This window comes from Bos grunniens, chromosome X, assembly GCF_055505025.1.
Source record: "Bos grunniens cultivar Pamir isolate PY7600 chromosome X, Bosgru_T2T1.0, whole genome shotgun sequence".
Classification (NCBI taxonomy): Eukaryota; Metazoa; Chordata; class Mammalia; order Artiodactyla; family Bovidae; genus Bos; species Bos grunniens.
The window spans coordinates 52,836,540-52,851,538 of record NC_141194.1 but is presented as its reverse complement, the minus strand read 5'-3'; the positions used below and the strand labels follow the sequence as shown (position 1 = coordinate 52,851,538).

Sequence of the window (14,999 nt, the reverse complement as noted above, 5' to 3'; positions counted from 1 at the left end):
TGCAGTGGTAAATGAGATTGTATTCCTGATTTGTATTTCTCATCTTTCATTGTTAATGTGCAGGAATGCAAGCAATTTCTGTGTGGGTTAGTACGTTTTAAATGAGATAATATGACTCCTTCCATTTTATTCTTCCTTTCACAGTGTTTGGGTTAGTTTAGTTTCTTTTGCTTTTTTCATAAGCTTTAGAATCAACTTGTCTACACCTGCTAAACTTGGTGCCAGGGTTTTATTAGACTTGCATTAAATCTATAGATAAATTGAGGGGAGAACATTCATCTTTTCTGTGGTAAACATGCCAATCCATGATCGTGGCATATTCTTCTATTTACTTAGGCTATTTTCAATTTCTTTGTTCACTGTTTTGCGGTTTACGGCATACAAATACCGTGTGTCATTTGTTAGATTCACGACGCAGAATCGCCGGTATTTGTGAGTGGTACGTGGTAGCACTCTCTTCAGTTTCATTTTCCGACACTTCTTTGCTAGGATATAGAAATGTGGTTGATTTTGTTCTAATCTTGTATCCTGCACTCTAGGTAAATTCACTTACTAGTTCTGGGAGATTGTGTGATATCTGCGTCGTTTCAACAGAGATAATCAGCTTGTGAATTGGAACAATTTTAATTTAGTCTGCTGATTTGTGCCACAGCATGGTTGAATTTCCAAAGCGTTGAGGCAGAGGGGAAAGCAGGCAGACCGAGAAGATTATATGTTGCACATTGATGTGTATTACAGGCTCTAGTGAAGAGCATTCTAACCTATAAGCGAAATAGAAAGGAGATCAGTGGTTGCCTAAGGCTGCACGTGGATGGTAGGGATTCACTGGGAGGGAGCAGAAGGGAACTTTATTAGGTGATGGAAATGTTCTCTTTCTTGACTGAGGTGCTAGTTACATGGTAGATTTATCAAAGGCCTTGGACCTGTACATTTAAATGGACACATTTTTTTGCTGGACAATGAAACCCCAGTACAACTGATGAAGAGAATCTTTGAGTATTTGGAGGAATTCGGGTTGCAAATAAGCAACATCCAAACCGTGGACCTCTGATAATGAAAATCTTCAGGGCTTTATCAGTCACGCAATGTTCTCTTTGTGGGCAGCAAGCAGGGGACTCTCGCCAGGCTCTGCAGTCTTCCGAAACCCGCCCACACACAGAAGAGCACAGTGTACTTTGGGCAAGAATGTGAAACTACAGCTGAGGTTGGACACCATTTCCTGGGAACAGCCTTCTGCGCTGATTCTTGCCCTTGCTGCCCTCGTCCCTCCTGCAGTCCGAACCTTGGGCCTAGGGCCCATTTCCTCCCCCGTGTTGGGGAAGGAAGGAAGAGGAGATTTGTCAGGGTGGCCTGATTCTAGGACCCCTCCTCTGCCTCCCCACTCTGGGCGCCAGGACACCACAGTGTCCTAGAGAGCTTCAGAGAGAAGCTAATTTGTAGATGTTGCCTTCCTGAAAGGTACACGATTGTCAGGATCTCAGCTCGCTCAGATTCCTGGCTAAAAGCGGCGCACTGCTCATAGTGAAGCTTCATCTTCCAATGTCTTCCTTCCTTGCTTTCAGAAGGCTCACTTTCACCTAGAGCTGATGTCTCATGCCTCCTCCATCCAGGTGGCCTCAAGTAGCCTCAAGCTTTCAGCTTAGTTCAGCTCAGTCGCTCACTCGTGTCCGACTCTTTGAGACCCCATGGACTGCAGCACACCAGGGCTCCCTGTCCATCACCAACTTCCGGAGTTTACTCAAACTCATGTCCATTGAGTGGCCATGATGGTGATGGTGTCCATCCAACCATCTCATCCTCTGTCGTCCCCTTCTCCCGCTTTCAATCTTTCCCAGCATCGGGGTCTTTTCAAATGAGTCAGCTCTTCGCATCAGGTGGCCCAAGGATTGGAGTTTCAGCTTCAGCATTAGTCCTTTCAATGAATATTCAGGACTGATTTCCTTTAGGATGGACTGGTTGGATCTCCTTGCAGTCCAAGGGACTCTCAAGAGTCTTCTCCAACACCACAGTTCAAAAGCATCAGTTCTCCTGAGCTCAGCTTTCTTTATAGTCCACCTCTCACATCCATACATGACTACTGGAAAAACCATAGCCTTGACTACATGGACCTTTGCTGGCAAAGTAATATCTCTGCTGTATAATACGCTGTCTACGTTGGTCATAACTTCTCTTCCGAGGAGTAAGCGTCTTTTAATTTCATGGCTGCAGTCGCCATCTGCAGTGATTTTGGAGCCCCCCAAAATAAAGTCTGTCACTGTTTCCACTGTTTCCCCATCTATTTGCCATGAAGTGATGGGACCGGATGCCATGATCTTAGTGTTCGGAATGTTGAGCTTGAGGCCAACTTTTTCACTCCCCTCTTTCACTTTCATCAAGAGGCTCTTTAGTTCTTCTTCGCTTTCTGCCATAAGGGTGGTGTCATCGGCATATCTGAGGTTATTGATATTTCTCCCGGCAATCTTGATTCCAGCTTGTGCTTCATCCAGCCCAGCGTTTCTCATGATGTACTCTGCATATAAGTTAAATAAGCAGGGTGACGATATACAAGCCTTGACGTACTCCTTTCCCTATTTGCTACCAGTCTGTTGTTCCATGGCCAGTTCTAACTATTGCTTCCTGACCTGTATACAGATTTCTCAAGAGGCAGGTCAGGTGGTCTGGTATGCCCACCTCTTTAAGAATTTCCACAGTTTGTGGTGATCCACACAGTCAAAGCCTTTGGCATAGTCAATGAAGCAGAAATAGATGTTTTTCTGGAACTCTCTTGCTTTTTCCACGAACCAACGGATGGATCCCTCCTGTTTTCCAGGGGCCTCGTACAAATGAAGACTTCTCTGGACAGTGTACGGGAGTTCATTTGCTCCACACTCCCCTCAGCTCTTAGCATCCACTGCCTTTTGCATCTTCGACTTTCATGTGTTCATTGGGAATGTACACCCCTTTTCACTTCTCGAAATTTTTAACCCCTGGAAAGTCGACTGTCTCAAAATAAATTGAATGTGTTTGCTTAACCGCACACTAGGGCAACTGGCCTGGAAAGGGACTGTTGTGTCCCCCTCAGGTGTGAGAGTCCATTTCTGACCAGGATGTTGAAGTGTTGGCCTCTCCAGGCCGCAGGAGTGAGGATGTGCCAGGAGGTTGGTGGGCAGTGGCAGGCCTCAAAAGCCTAGGGTGACCCTCAGGGGCAGGGAGGCCACGAGGGGTGGGGTTCTGGCTCAATGAAGGGATTTGGAATGCTGTATATGTCTCCTGGGCGATCAGGAGGGGGGGGGGTGTTTGCAGAGAGGTGTGAGAGGTGGGGGTGTCCCCGCATGGCACTCACTGTGACTCCCTCAAAGGCAGTGGCAACAGACTGCAGTGGTCAGAGCACACATTTGGGTTCAAAGCATCCTGGGTTCCAGTCCCAGCACTGCCACTTCCTGGATGTGGGACTCACGGCAAGTGTCTTCCCTCTCAGAGCCTCAGGGTCCCCGTCCATGGAATGTGCCTGATCATCTGCTCCCTTGAGGCTATCTGGTGATTGACATCAAGGCCATGCCAGCCATTGCATGCGAATCGTCAGGAACCGGACACAAGTGAATCAATCGGTGAATGCTTGTCCATCAACAAGTGTCTGAGGAGTCAGAGGGCACAGGCCTGGGCTGGGGAGAAATCTGTGGGAGCTGCCAAGGTGCATGTACACCTCCGCCAAGGCCCTGGCGCATAGTAGGTCCTCAGAAAACACTGGCTGAGACCTGTTGTGGCCTTTGTGGTGGGGGACCCCGTGGAAGGGCTGACGCTGGGGGTGGCAGGGAGGTCTGCCTTGGTCTCATGTCTGCCCTGCGGTTGAAGGTCGGCCACCTCTGCGGTGCCAATCGTCAGTTTCTGGGGGACTCAGGGTCTGTCCCCGATCCCTGGGACCCGCCTTCCTCCTTGCTCCTGAGGCTGCCTCTCTGCTCACTTCCTCACTCCCCACCCGGCTCTCAGCACTGCCCCCTGCACGGTGTGGAGGGGCAGGAGCCAGGTGAAGATATCCATAGGGAAGGGGTTGGAAGGAGAGAGAGGCGCAAGCCTGGAGGCCCGGAGAGGCGGTGACTTCCCCAGCATCCTGCCTCTGAGAGCTGCTCTCGCCTCCTTTCCAGATGAGCTGCCTTATCTCAGGTGCCTGCGGTGCACAGTGCTCCCACTCACACCTACGGCTTGTGGTGAGTGCCCCGACCTCGTCCATGAGAAGGCAGGTACCTACTGAGTGCACAGTAGGGTCCTGGGAGGTCCCAGGTTGAGGGAGCCAGAAATAGTCCAGTGTCATTCATCACGCCAGAGCGGGGTTCCCCAAATCCCGACCATCAACCGGATACCTGCACCTGGGAGGGGACTGAATCTCTGTCAGAATCACAGAGTGTCCACGGGGCGAGGCATCAGCCCAGCAGCCAGGGAGGCAGACAGCAAAGCACCAACAAACAAGGCAGAAACCCACGTGAAGCCTGTCTTTAAGGGAGGGGTACACACAGAGCCTGCCTCCTGCGGGTACGGCCCAGGCCATCACTCAGAAGGGTTGCGCTAGTGGTGGACTCCTGCTGCCTGCTTGGAATTCTTACTCATTTTTGAGCCAAGTGATGGGTGTTTTTGCTTTCCACTGGGTCTGGAACATGATGCAGCTGGGTCTGGGTCAGGATGCAGGTCTGGTTGAGGGAGTGGAACCTGTTCTTGGGGCAAAGAGGCAAGCAATGGGTGGCTGGGCAGGTGGGCTGCGGTCTTTACACTACTCTCTCTTTCCTCTTAACCTGGAGCCTTGTCCTCCAAGCTGTGGACATCACTGAGATACCCAGAAAAGCCCCAGATGGCCCCTTCCTGCTACAGAATCCTTCCCAGAGTTCCAAAGTGTCTCTGCCCTCACTGTCGTCTGCCTGGGGAATGAAAATTTAGCCTCAGCCCTCTCAGGGATCACACAGCCCTTGAAGACTCAGGGACCTAGGCTGACCTTGGCCTCACTGGGAGAGCCCTGCTTCCATGGAGAAGTACCCTGGAGCCTCCCAAAGAGTCTCGGGTCATGGTCATGGGCAATGGGCTGTCCAGGTCTACCTGCAGCTTTCTCCCATGAAACAGGCTGTCTTGCCTATGATGCTTTCTGCTCTACCTGCTGGAGGTGTGAGGATGTCACCGTGAGGCCTACCTCGCTGTCCTTAGGACTCGGGAAGAGGCATGAGGTCCTACAATTGTGTGGCTGATGAGGGAAGGAATCCTGGACAGCGACTCCAGAGATGGGGAGGGGCAGGTAGGTCCTGGGGGATGTCTGTGGAGCCTGTGCCTTGGTGGGAGGGACAGTGGCACCAGCTCACAGCCCTCCACCCCACCCTTGCTCCTGTGAACCGCCCCTGTGTTTGACTGGGCACACGGTGTAGGAGATCATGATGCTGGGGACCAGAGCCTTTGGAAACTCATGGTTGCCCCCCCCTCAGGGGCATCTCTGCCCTTCCCAGCACCGGACCCACCCACACCTGCCTGTCTTTTAGGCAGAGGCAGCCCCCGCCTGTCCCCGAGGGCCTGATCCTCGGGCTGCTCAGAGCCACACCTGCCCAGGAAAAAGAGGAAACAACCGACTGATTTCACAACTTTAATGTAACACAGATACCCAAAACACGACAGCACGAGAAAAGCACACAATGAAAGCAGGAAGGGCATAGAGTGTGTCATCTTGCATGCCATCTTCCATGGACGGGGAGAAGCGGGCCTGGAGTGCTCTGTCGGGGACCGGGCAGCGGAGGCACTCTGGCTCGGCGGGGGACTGCCGCAGCTCCTCAGGGCTGCCTGGAACCAGGAGACACAAAAGCCAGAGTAGAGGTGTCAATGCATGTGAGGGACAGCAAGCACAGACTGAGTGTCTTGTCCCGCTCTCCTCGTTCCCCCAGGACACCCCAGGCCTGCCCCTGATATCTCCCAGCCCCTCCCCACCCCAGCCTCCAGAGTCCCGTGTAATGACCTCCAATCTTACTGAATCCAGGAGAAGAAGCTGGCACTAGTTCTGGCGGCGTTTCTGGTCCGGATGGTGGAGCTGGTGCTGGGGCCATCGAGCATGCTGGCGCTGGCCGCGCCATTGGTGCCACTGCTGACACCAGCCCTCCAGGTACCTCTCCTGTTGGCACGGTTGCTATTCAGAATGTACTGATGGTATCTGGCCCAGAAAGCGAAGGGGATCCTGGACCAGGCGTCGCCAAAATCTCCGTCCTCATCCCAGGTCAGGAGCTCCACCTGGATATCGTCCCAGCTCCACCGTCCAATCAGAGCTTCCTCCCCGATGTTCATCTGGGCCCTCATCTGGGCCCTGGCATGCTCCTCGGCCATATCCACATCCATCGTCTTGAAAGCATCATCCACAGCCTCCAAGAAATGAGCCCTCCATTCCCGGGGGTCTCGGTTCTGATACTGCGATGGAAGCACAGCAACCGTTTGCACACTTACCCTACCTCGCTCAGCACCCGCTTCCCGCCTTTCACTCGCTTAAGCGCTTTGTGAAATCATGTTAAAGACCCACACGACTGAAATCAGGCTCCCGTCATTCTGTGCCAGACCTGGGATTTCACCCCGTCCACTCCCTACAGCCTGTGAACTGGTGTCAGCGACTTGGGAACCTTGCTGGGCCTTGGCGTCCTCACTGGACAAACGGCGTCAGGAGGCCGGGACCAAGACACAAACCAGGTATGGGAAGATGCAGCCAGAACACAGGCTCTGCCTTACCTGGGCGATGAATCTCAGCACCCTCATCTTGCTGGTCTCATGGCAGGCGCGCAGACCCCAGAGAAACTCATACTCGGGTGGGCTGCTATTGGGGACCTTCTTGTATTCCAAGTACCTGTGTGAGAGAGGACAACCAACCTCTGCTCCCAGACAGGCACACCTGTGGCTGCTCCGGTGGCTCCCAGGTAGTTCCTTCCCAGCCCCGAGGCTGCAGCTCAGCTGCTGCAGGAGGTCTGCCCTGGCCCCGCAGCCCCTGCCCCCACTTCCACACCGGCTCCCAGGGTTTCTGCCTCCTAAATGGAGGGACTCACATCCCTAGGCCACTGCTCCTGCCCAGTAGACATGGGGAGGTACAGGAGGCACGTGTAGGGTACTTGTTCAGAGGAAGGCCACGAGTTTTGTGCCCCTTGTCACAATAACCCAGATTCCTGTTGGGTCTGGTGTAAGCAGGAGCCATTTCTTCAGGCTCCATGCTCTGAGCACAACCCACCATGGGGCTTGTCCGTGACCTGACTGAACCCTGGGAGAATCCATCCTAGAAAACGACTGTATGGGAAGAAACAGTCAACCAAGAGTAGGGGACTCCACGCATACTCCCAAACATCTGTGAACGTGTGTTTGTGGGGCGGCGGATGGATGAACATGCACACGGGGCCTTTGTGAGGGCACAAGAGATCTCCGAGCACTGATGATGGGGGGAGCCTGGGCTAGAAAATCGGCAGGGCCAGGCTCCAGGCCCAGATGGGCCTTACTCCAGTCAGGGCCGTGATCAGGTTTCCACTCTCGGAGTCCCAGGCCCCTGAGATGTAAAGCCGGGACACTGCCTACAGGGCAGGTGCTGAAGGAGGTGGGGGCTGTACCGTCCCACCCGGTGTTTACAGACTGCCCCTTTCCCCAGGCTTCCCTGGAATTGTCCCCTCAACCCCCACACTCGCATCCTCCCAACCCACACTCACACCAGACACCCATCCCTCTGGTGTTAAGACATGGGCCGGGGAACGGCGTCCTCAGCCAGAGCAGCACACGAGGAAGGCCTGAATGGGGGGCAGAGATACTCACTTCTGCTTCACAAAGTCCTCTGTAATGAGTTTCCTCAGATCGCCAAGGAATGGGTGCCTCACCCTGAGTGCAAGGAAAGGAATGTGTGACTAGAGAGAGTGGCAGTGCCTGGGTTGGGCAGGAGCGCTCCCAGCAGGACTGAGGGCCTCCTAGCCTGTGAGGCGTCCTCATGGACACCTGGGCTGGCAGCAGAGGCCAGGCAGCCACTTGTCAGCAGGGCCCCAGGGAGGGGCTGGATGGAGCCCCCAGCTCCGATGGTGTCTCTGAGGTCTCGTGTGGGAACAGAGAGGGGACACGGGGCAGAAGAGGGCTCGGGGTTCAGGACTATTTCCCCACGCACCCTGGTGGACCCTTGGCACTCTACCTAGTCTAGGATGCCACGCCCCACAGAGACCGCTAGGCCACTGCAATCCTGGGGCCTCCTGTGCCCAAGGACACACTGAGGAGCGGGAGCCAAGAGACCCCAAACATACCCGGGGCGCAGTCCCATCTTGCGGAGTGCCTCCCAGAGGACAGCTGTGAGGAGAGATGAGGTACAAGAGTTTAGCAGACGGAGGGAGGTGAGACGACCGGCAACCCCCCAGCTGCCTGTCCAGCCACTCACCCTCGCTGGCGCGGTTGCCGTTCATGAAGATGACACCCAGAATCACCAAGAGGAGACTCAGCCTGGGAGTATCCTTGGTCCTGAAGGCGTAGAAAGAGGGATCCTGTCCAGCAGCCATTTGCCCAGGTGACCACAGCCGGCTCACCCAACTAGCCTCTCCCACACTGCTGGGCTACAGGGCAGTTCCTCCCACTCTGTACGGCTTGCTATACCTGGTGCAGACAATTCCTGCCTCGGCCTGAGACTGAGGCCCTTCATCCATCAAACGTGGATGCTAACACCTCTTCCCAGGGCTCTGTCGAGGATGGGGTTAGGCGGGGGAGCAGACAATTGGCAACCCGGAGTCCAGAGGCACACCCTGACCTTCCCTGCCCTTTGCCCACTGCATCTGGAGCATGACTCCATTGGAGACCCCAGCCCCCCACTCTCTCTTTTCCCTGCCCCCTGCCCGAGGCCCACTCTGCCAAGCCCTGGCTGGGACCTTAGCAGAGAGAGGCGATCAAGAAGCTTGCTTTCCCAGGAAGACAGGGGCGGGGAAGGGTGGGCAGGGCTGAAACCCAGAGAGCCGCAAAGCCTCGCCGCAAGCTACTTGCCCCTGCCTGCCCTTAGCTGCTCAGCACTGCTAACTCTGGGTGGGAGCCGTGCTAGGCCCCCCAGCCCTACTTTCCCGTTTCTCGAGAGGAGGGGGCAGGCACCACCAAGGAAGACCACCGGCCTCCTGTGCTTTCTCACTTTCCCAGGAGGCGGGCTGACGAATCCCGTGTGCAGACGAGAATGTACAGGTGCTCTTCCTTGTCAATTTCCTTCAGGTGGATCCCGAACTTCTACAGTGGGGAGAAAACGGGATGTGAGATCAAACATCCAAGCTGGGTGTCCTGCAGGCGGTCATTCAATTCCCTGTTAGAACTCCTTCTTGGCGGGGAACCCCAAGCCCTGGGGGAGGAGGGAGAGGAGAGGCCATGGACGAAGTGCCCTGTGGGAGCACTGCCACTGGCTGAGACAACGGGAGCCACCTCAGGAGACCACAGGCGCTCAGAGAGCACGAGCGGGAGGAAGGAGGGGAGGAGGCTTGCAGAGGAAGCTCCCAGGTGCAGAGGCCAGGGAGGGCTTCCCTCCAGAGCATGCAGTCCGGCCCCTGGGCCTTGAGGGGATGCAGAGGGGGGAGGCGGGCAAGGGTTCCCTGCTGCTCCTGCTCCACAGAGCTGCCCCCGGCCCCACACCCACCTTTTCCAGAGTGTACGTTGCTCGTTCAATGATCTCAGGGAAGTGTTCGTCATATTCTCGGATGACATCCTTCAGCATGTCTGCAGGAGGGGAGGGGTGGGCAAAGCACCGGGGCTGAGCAGCAGCCACAGAGCTACAGCCTTTCCGTCAGCCCTGCTGAGGGGAGCACGCTCAGGACCCCACACCGTGTCAATGGAGCCATCGGCCAGGCCTGATCTGTGTGTGTGTGGTGGGGAGAGGGCATCTGGTGGGAGGCCCACAGGGCAGGGTGGTGGGAGCGGGGAAGGACAGAGTTCAGGGAGGGGGCACAGGCTGCCCACCTGAGCGCTTGATGGGGATCTTCTTGTAGTCTTTAATCATCAGATATTTCACCAACTTATTTGCCTGGAGAAGGAAGAGCGCACGGGGAGATCAAAGCGTGGGTGACCTCAAAGAACTGGCCCACAAGGGAGGAGAGGAGGGAGATAGGGGGAAGGGCAGGCTTCCTTCTTACCCTCTCTTGCAGAAGGGTCACATTGCGGGGTGGCAAGCACAGCACGTGCCTTGAGGGTACCTGGGACCTCAGGGCCATGGGGGGCCGAGGGGCCATCTGAGGCCGCGCAGTCGTCAGCAGGGGCTGCGATGCCCTCCAGGTTGGTGGGACCGCAGGAGGCTCTCTCTCCTCCTCGCTGCTCTCATATTCGTCATCCAGGTGCTTGGACTGTACCATTAGACAGAGGAGAGACTCAGGGCGACCAGGCTCCCTGAGTCGCCTGGCACACATCTTAGCCAGAGCCAGGTACTTGGAAATAAGGCTAGTAGATGACACGTGGACGACACGTGCCCAGTGCTTACTAAGTGCCAGGCACTGAGCCAACCGCTTCTCCCTCCAGGCCCGAGGGTAGGGACTACGTGGAGTAAACTTGTAAAACTAAAAACTGGTAAACTTGGCTTGGAGAAACATGTACAAGCTGAGAGAAGAGAGAGGGGGGAGAAGAGGGAGAGGAAGGGAGGGGAGGAGGCAGAGAGCTGAGAGGGCAGAGAAAGCAGGGGAGCAAGGAGGGTGGGAGAAAGCAGGGAGGTCTCACCTTCTTTGTCCTCTTGCCTCCCATTCTGGCCCAGGGCTCCGCACTCTGCTGAGAAGTGGCAGCTGCACTCTCAGGCTCAGGGATGCTCGTGGCCATCTTGGCCTTGGCGGCAGCTGCTGCCACAACATTCTGAGGCTCCACCCAGCGAGTCTTGGCGAGAGCCTTCCCGGACTTGGTCGTCTTGGGCCGGGTGACCGCCCCCTCCCCGGCAGAGGCTGCCTGGGTGCCCCTGGAGGCAACACTGGGGCCCTCTGTGGCAGCCTCTTGGGCCGGGGCAGGTCTCTTGGGGCGTGGGAAGGCCATGCCACTGACACCTGCCGGCTGGCTGAAATCAAAGGCGTCGTTCTGACCCAGGAAGGCTGTCTTGGGCCGGGTGGCATCCATCTCACTTGCACGCGAGGCCTGGGGGAAAGCACAGGCCGTACTAGGGCCCTCGGCCGCAGCCTCCTGGGCCTGGGAGGATGTCTGCGGCTGTGGAGACCTTGCTGGAGCCCCAGGGGCAGCCATCTCGCTATTGACTAGCATCCGGGAGCTGTGCGGAGAAGCGACGCTTGTCTCAGGGGTGGCTGCCGGAGCCTGGGCAGCAGATGTCATGGGCTGGGTATCGCCTCCTGACGCCTGGTGTGTGGCCACCGGGTGGTGGTTAGTGACCACCTGATTGTAGGTGGCACGGGCAGCAGTGGCAGCGGCCCGAGCAGCTTGGTTAGAGGCGGCGGCCCGGGCTACGTTGGCAGCACGGGCAGCCGTCTCATTGGCAAGTGTTTCTGGATCCATCCGAAATGCCTCCAGCAGAGTTCTGGCCAGCACTGGGTTTTCCAGTTCCCAGGGCTCATTCTGCAAGACCAGGGAGGGGAAGGGAGGGCAGGGCAGAGCAAGGGAGGAGAGGGGAGGAGAGGGGAGGGGAGGGCAGGGCAGGGCAGGGCATGGCAGGGGAGGGGAGGGGAAGGCAGATAGCTCTACACAGATAGCTCCCCTTGTGTTGGCCAGCCTCCGACCAGCCCCCAGGCCCTCCCAGCACTGCCCGCCCCCTCGCCCCCGTCCCCCGACCCCCGCCCCCCGCCCCCGGCACCCCCTCCCCCCTCCCCCCGCTGCTCCCAGTAGGAGAGGGAAGGTTGGGGCAAGCTGGGCAGTCCTTCCCCCTTCAACTCCAGCCCTCATCGGCCCCCTCCTCCCATCCTCCCTGACGTCGCAAGAGAGAAGGCCCAGGGCTAGCAGGTGGCCGAGGAGGGGCCTCACCGCTAAGATGCGAAAGCCTGGACCCAAGCTCCCAAAGGCTCTGAGGATGCGGATGTCAAAGCTGGTGAGGGCGCCGTAGCCTCCGAAAGCACCAAATTCTTCATAGTCGTTGCCTTCAACCATGTCTTCCTCCCCGACTTCATCACTACCCTCGTCCATGTCTTCAACGTTGTACCTTTCAGATTCCTTGCGGTAGCTTCCCTCTGCCATGCTGGGGGTCCCAAGGAGAACAGGGCTCAGCCTGAGAGGGATGAGGAGGCCTCTTCAGGGGGAGGGGGCGGGATCCAGCAGGAGGCGGGATCTCTCAGGAGGTGGAGGGCTGCAGTCACCGGGTTCCCAGGCAGTGTAAGGTTGGGGCGGGGGTGAGGGCTGCTGGGGTAGATTCCCTCAGAGACAGAGCCCTAGGAGAAGGACAGAGGAGGTCGGAGGAGACCCGGCACTGAAAGGGGAGTTTAGGTCACACAGGCTCCCCAGACCAGCGGCTGGATTGGAACAAGGGGTGGACTGGCGGGCTTGGGTCCAGAGAGTCCCATAAGAGATGCTTTGAGACAGGGGAAATAAAGCGCCTCGATTTAACGGCCAGGATGCTGGGGAGGAGAAGACATGAGAAGGCTCAGACAACGGGGACCGCTGGAAGCTCTGGGAAAATGAATCCCAGGGACCCTCTAAGTCGCAGTGGAGGGGATTCAGGTGATTCAGGTCTAGGCTGGGCTCATACAGGAGGGCTCAAGATGGATGGAGTGGGGTGCGGGTCGGGGGGCGGTCCCCGGACTAGGTGAGGCTCGAACTGGAAGCGCTGGAGGTCTCAAAGGCCAGGATCGCAACTCGGGGAAGGCGGCAAAGCGGTCAGTTGGGTTGCACCGATCTCAGAATGGTTGGAGTGGGGGTGGGGCCTCCGCGCTAAGGCAGCTCAGCACGGAGCACACGCGTCTGTTAAAGGTGTTCAGATGGTGGGCTCCGGTGTTAAGCAGGGCTCGAGTCGGGGAGCCTGGGTCTGGTGGTCATGGTAGGGGGCGGCTCCTTTGTTGACCACGGGTCTAACGGGGTTCAAGTACTGCGTGCTTGGGCTTTGTTCACATCCGGGGGCGGGGGTGGGGTGGGGAGGAAGGGCACAGCGTACCCGGTTCCACTTGCCCTCTCCCGGTCCTGTCTAGGGCTGGATCCTTACCTTCCCTGGGGCTCCAATGGCGTCCGTCCTCAGCACCAGGAACCCCGCAGCCGCGCCCTCGCCTACTGCTGCCAGCACAGCAGCTCCCACCACCCCGCCCCTTTTCTCCCGGCACCCCCCACCCCCCGCGGCTGGGCAGCCTGCGCATGCGCGGACCCCTCCAGCCGGCCCGCTCTCCCAACAAAAGCCTTTTCCACCAGGTCCCCTGTGCGCATGCGGTTCCGCCAGTGGGTGGGCGGGGTGGGGTGGGGGCGTTTTCTCCCTCCCGCCAGATTCCCCTCACCGTCAACCCCTCCGCCCCCGCGACACCGACCGGGGACGCGGGCACGCACGCCCTGTGTTGCGGTTCCAACCCATCCATCACATACCCTCAGTCCCCCCACCTTTGCACAATGCTTCTCAGCCCTGCCCTCCCGCTTGCCTCTAAGCTCCTCCGGTGTGGTCTGGAGTACACTGAGCCCTGCTTCCCCAGCATGAATGACCCCTAGGTCACCAATACAGAGGTCTCTAGCCCGGTCGGTAACTGCAACAGGAGAAATGGAAATGGCGAGAGGACACCAGTTCCCTGTGTGTTCTCCACTATCCGTGTCTAGAGCCCCCAGACACACTGGGAACATCCGCTTCCCCAACCACTCTTCGGGCAGCTTGTGTGTGCTGGGCATTATCTTCCTCTCACAGTAGCCCTGGGTAGTGGATGTCAGCATCCCCATTTTACAGATCAGGAAGCTGAGGCACAGACAGACGCATTGCCCTGAACTCACTCGACAAGGCCACAGAGCCAGTGAGGTGAAAATGCAGCATTTGGGCTCGGGTCTTCCTGACTCCAAAACCCGTGTTCCATTAGCACTGGCCCCGGGGATCGAGGCACCCTCCCCTCTTCAGTTGGACCAGCAGATCCACTCCACCTCCCCTGCCCTGTGAACATCTGTCCCAACAAACTGGGTTTCCGCTCTCTGAGACGTAAGCTCATGCTCTGCATCCCAGGGGGAGCAGGTAGGGGGCCCCAGGCCCACCCCTTGCCTGCTCTGTGTGGGTCCATCCAGGTGTGCGAATTGTTCCTTGGAGCCCACTCCCCGCTCTGACTGTCAGGCCCCTTCGCTGTGAGTGGCACAAATGGGCTGTCCCTGAGGCCTTCCTGGTGCCTGCTGGAGCGGCCAGGACAATCAGGCACTTGTGTGTCTGAGTCATGGCAAGCCCTGATTCAGAGTAAATGTTTGGCCTGGTTCCTTCCATGGCTGGGGCCTGGGGCAGCTGTGGTCTTGTGGATAGAAGCTCTCGGCTGGACTTCCAAATTCCAGGGACGGAGTGCTGGGTCAGTCTGTCACTAGCTGTGTGAGCCCACTCGGGTCACTGGACATCTCTGAGCCTGGTTTCTCAATATGCAAAATGGGAAGCAAAAAGAGAACTTACTGGGGTCCCACCCAAGGGCTCACGTGCTCCAGAATCACTGAAGAAAGTCCTATGCTCCCATTTCAAATTGCACCTCTTTTTTTTTTTTTTTAAACAAACTAACATAGTGGACTTTTATATTCGTTTTTATATCAGCCTCTCTAGGACCCCTGTGTCTGAATGGAAGCTGTTGCTAGGACCAGAGCTTTTACTCTCCAGTGACCAACATCAGTTCTGCCTGGCTGGATGGCTTTCCTCAGCTGTTGCATAGCAACCTTCCCTGTCAGCTAGCTGCTTGTGTCTCTCAGCCCTTCTTGTGTAACACGTTTCTGTACGACGTGACCAGACCTTAGAAGTGAAAGTCTTGACGAGCCGCTGTGCGCTAATAGAAAATGCCGTGTTCCCTTCTCATTTTGAAACTGTTTTTTTTTTTTTTAAAAAACAAAATCCATAGTGGACTTTTACACTTGTTTTATTTTATTTTTACTCTTATTTTTTCTTTCTTCTTTTTTTAATGGAGATGTAATTGACATTGAAC

At 56.7% G+C, this 14,999-nt stretch overlaps 1 protein-coding gene and 1 non-coding gene across 5 annotated transcripts; both read right to left on the bottom strand.

The window, feature by feature from the left end:
• Window positions 1–5,580: 5,580 nt before the first annotated feature.
• LOC147340365 (melanoma-associated antigen D4) lies at window positions 5,581–13,126 on the bottom strand. Of its 4 annotated transcripts, none has more exons than XM_086388739.1 (13): window positions 13,073–13,126; window positions 11,905–12,145; window positions 10,669–11,502; window positions 10,095–10,301; window positions 9,922–9,985; window positions 9,602–9,681; window positions 9,110–9,201; window positions 8,378–8,457; window positions 8,247–8,289; window positions 7,774–7,836; window positions 6,715–6,829; window positions 5,960–6,402; window positions 5,581–5,787 (listed from the first exon to the last, which is right to left on the bottom strand). In XM_086388739.1, the coding sequence occupies exons 2-12, from the start codon at window positions 12,112–12,114 to the stop codon at window positions 5,968–5,970; spliced, it is 2,223 nt and encodes a 740-aa protein (XP_086244865.1). In that variant the 5' UTR covers window positions 12,115–12,145; window positions 13,073–13,126; the 3' UTR covers window positions 5,581–5,787; window positions 5,960–5,967. The 4 variants fall into 4 exon arrangements, with proteins under 4 accessions (XP_086244865.1, XP_086244863.1, XP_086244864.1 ...); XM_086388737.1 differs by having other exon boundaries at window positions 5,972–6,402; XM_086388738.1 differs by having other exon boundaries at window positions 11,905–12,115.
• Window positions 7,076–7,202, bottom strand: LOC147340366 (small nucleolar RNA SNORA11). Its single transcript, XR_015159976.1, has one exon. It is a non-coding gene; the product is annotated as a small nucleolar RNA SNORA11 (small nucleolar RNA).
• Window positions 13,127–14,999: the final 1,873 nt, after the last annotated feature.